At 36.7% G+C, this 2,322-nt stretch overlaps 1 protein-coding gene across 1 annotated transcript; it reads right to left on the reverse strand.

Moving 5' to 3' along the window:
- On the reverse strand, positions 1-1,056 carry LOC136062947 (uncharacterized). Its single transcript, XM_065762701.1, has 2 exons — positions 686-1,056; positions 1-582 (listed from the first exon to the last, which is right to left on the reverse strand). Exons 1-2 carry the CDS (start codon positions 1,039-1,041, stop codon positions 243-245), a joined length of 696 nt encoding a protein of 231 aa, XP_065618773.1. The 5' UTR covers positions 1,042-1,056; the 3' UTR covers positions 1-242.
- Between the last annotated feature and the right edge of the window lie 1,266 nt (positions 1,057-2,322).

Consider the following 2,322-nt stretch of genomic DNA (forward strand, 5'->3'; position numbering starts at 1 on the left):
ATCATCATCAACATAATTATCATCCTCAGCAATACTTGTCTCCATCTCTTGCTCATCTAGTGTGAGATAAGCAATCTCAAGCAACCCAGGTCCTCCAAATGGTCCATCCCAATTATCTCCACCAATGTCCCACTTCTTAGTTTCTCCAGTAGTGTACTCGGGCCTCCTTCTTGAAAGAAGTCGAAGATTAGAATGAACAAACACTAAATCTTCAGCACGTTTAGGAGTAATTCTATTTCTCCTCATACAATGGATGAAGCCATATGTACTCCAATTCCTCTCAGCACATGATGATGAGCAAGGTGTCCAAGAAGCTTTAGAGCTAAAGTTTGAAGCACAGGTAAATTGGACCCATAAGTTGACCACCAAAGCAATGGATCATAGGTCCACCTATCCACCATGTTATCATCATCATAAGCCTTAACTCCTGAAAACAAACCAAACTCCACATTAACATTCTTCCTATCATCAGGATCAGGAAAGAACCTTTTGAGGCACTTGTTTCTCTCCGTAGAAATTTCAGCATCCTTATGTGGCGCAACACGGCCTCTGACTTCCTCAATCCATTGATTAGTATAATACCTAGTTAAAAGCAAATAAATAAGTACAACTAATGAGTTTAGTTTATTTGTTTGGAAATGCCTAAAGAATATAAACGAAAGGATTAAAGAGATAGAAAAATTACTTCGGATTCAAGGAGTGGGCTAGGCAATGAAGTGGTGTGCAATTTTTAGTCCACCGTTCAATGAGTATATTGTGTACCACATCATAGAATGGAGACTCCTCATAGTCTTCCTTGCCTTCATGCCGGTATATTTCTTTCTTCACATTTTCTATCATGGAATCCCACATTTCATACACCTTATGGAGAATAGGTGCATCCGTGTCAGCCACTCGAAGCATCTCATAAATAGGTTCTGTGAATCTCAAAATATATGCAACCTTGTCCCACCACAAATCATTCAAAACATAATCCCTCACAGTTTGAGCTTTTCCCACATCATCTTCTCTGTATGACATCCATTCCTCACTAATGACCATATTTCGAAGATTTTGTTTTACTTGATACAATCTTTTAAGTATGATGATTATTGAAGCAAATCGTGTTTCAGCAACAGCAAGTAACTTCAAAGGGGAATATGAATTAAAAATTGCTAATCTCATAGAATGATTTGTGATGAAAATACGAATGAAAGTTGCCTCATTTGAAACTTGTGCAATCCAGTTACATTCATTATATGCAACCTCATTCTGCAAAGAGTTCTTAGGTGCACATATATTCCTCAAGGCCAAATTAGGGTATGCACAACACAAGGTGACCGAAAAATATGAGGATATTCAGCTTCAACAATAGACCCTACAGCCTTCATAACAGATGCATTATCAGTAATAATTTGGACAACATGTTCATGCCCAACCTCTTCAATGACCTTTAGAAACAAATCAGCAATGAAATGCTTTGTACTCTTTGGTACCATCAATGGATTTGATAAAAAGTGGCTCTTTCTCTGATGTAGCCATAAAATTGATGAGTGGCCTTTTTTGTACATCTGTCCACCCATCACTTACAATGCTTAAACCCTTTTCTTTCCAAGTTCTTTAATTGACCTCAACAACGTCTCAATATGTGCCCTCTCTTTTTGCAACAGAGTTGTTCTTAATTTATTGTAACCCGGAGGAACATAGCCCGCTAAATTATTATTAGCTGCAAATTTGATCATCTCAATCCAATATGGGTTCTTAGCAAAGTGAAAGGGTAAACCAGCAGAATAAAATGTCCTAGCAATAAGAGAATCTAATTGCTCTCGACATTGATTGTTTAAAGCCCTCTCCAAAGGAGAATTCCCAGTCCCTTTTTTTTTTGGAAAAAATTGATGACTTGTAGCTGTACTACTCTCCTTACTCCAAATTAGGACTAGTAGGAGAATCAGATGGTAAAGACACTAGCCTAGGCTTCTTCAATCTACGCGAAGATTCCTCATATGCATTTTCTAATTTATGCATTTCAATTTGATTCTCATCTCCAACCTTGGCACATGCTTGTATTCCAAAGTTAGACAATTTTAACAAGTGTGCCTTCACCCTTGAATAAGACCCCTTGAAAGTTTTTTCACAATAGTTACATTTGAAAGATACATTCCCACCACCAACACTTGCTTTTTCTAACTTAGTAACATATTTCCATAGAGGAGCACCAGCTACCTCAGCTGATAATTTTTGCTTTCAATTTCGGTATTCATTTGAGTAAAATCACCTACAATATTTAACTTTAATAAATAAATAAAACTACACACAAAAAACAAATTTATAACATATAAGTTA

Source organism: Quercus suber, unplaced genomic scaffold (genome assembly GCF_002906115.3).
Source record: "Quercus suber isolate HL8 unplaced genomic scaffold, Cork oak 2.0 scaffold_469, whole genome shotgun sequence".
NCBI classification, from domain to species: domain Eukaryota; kingdom Viridiplantae; phylum Streptophyta; class Magnoliopsida; order Fagales; family Fagaceae; genus Quercus; species Quercus suber.

Coding starts and splice junctions, on each gene's coding strand:
- LOC136062947 (XM_065762701.1), bottom strand. CDS start 1,041: ATGGTCATTAGTGAGGAATGGATGTCATACAGAGAAGATGATGTGGGA. Junction 583..685: donor GCCCACTCCTTGAATCCGAA/GTAATTTTTCTA, acceptor GCTTTTAACTAG/GTATTATACTAATCAATGGA.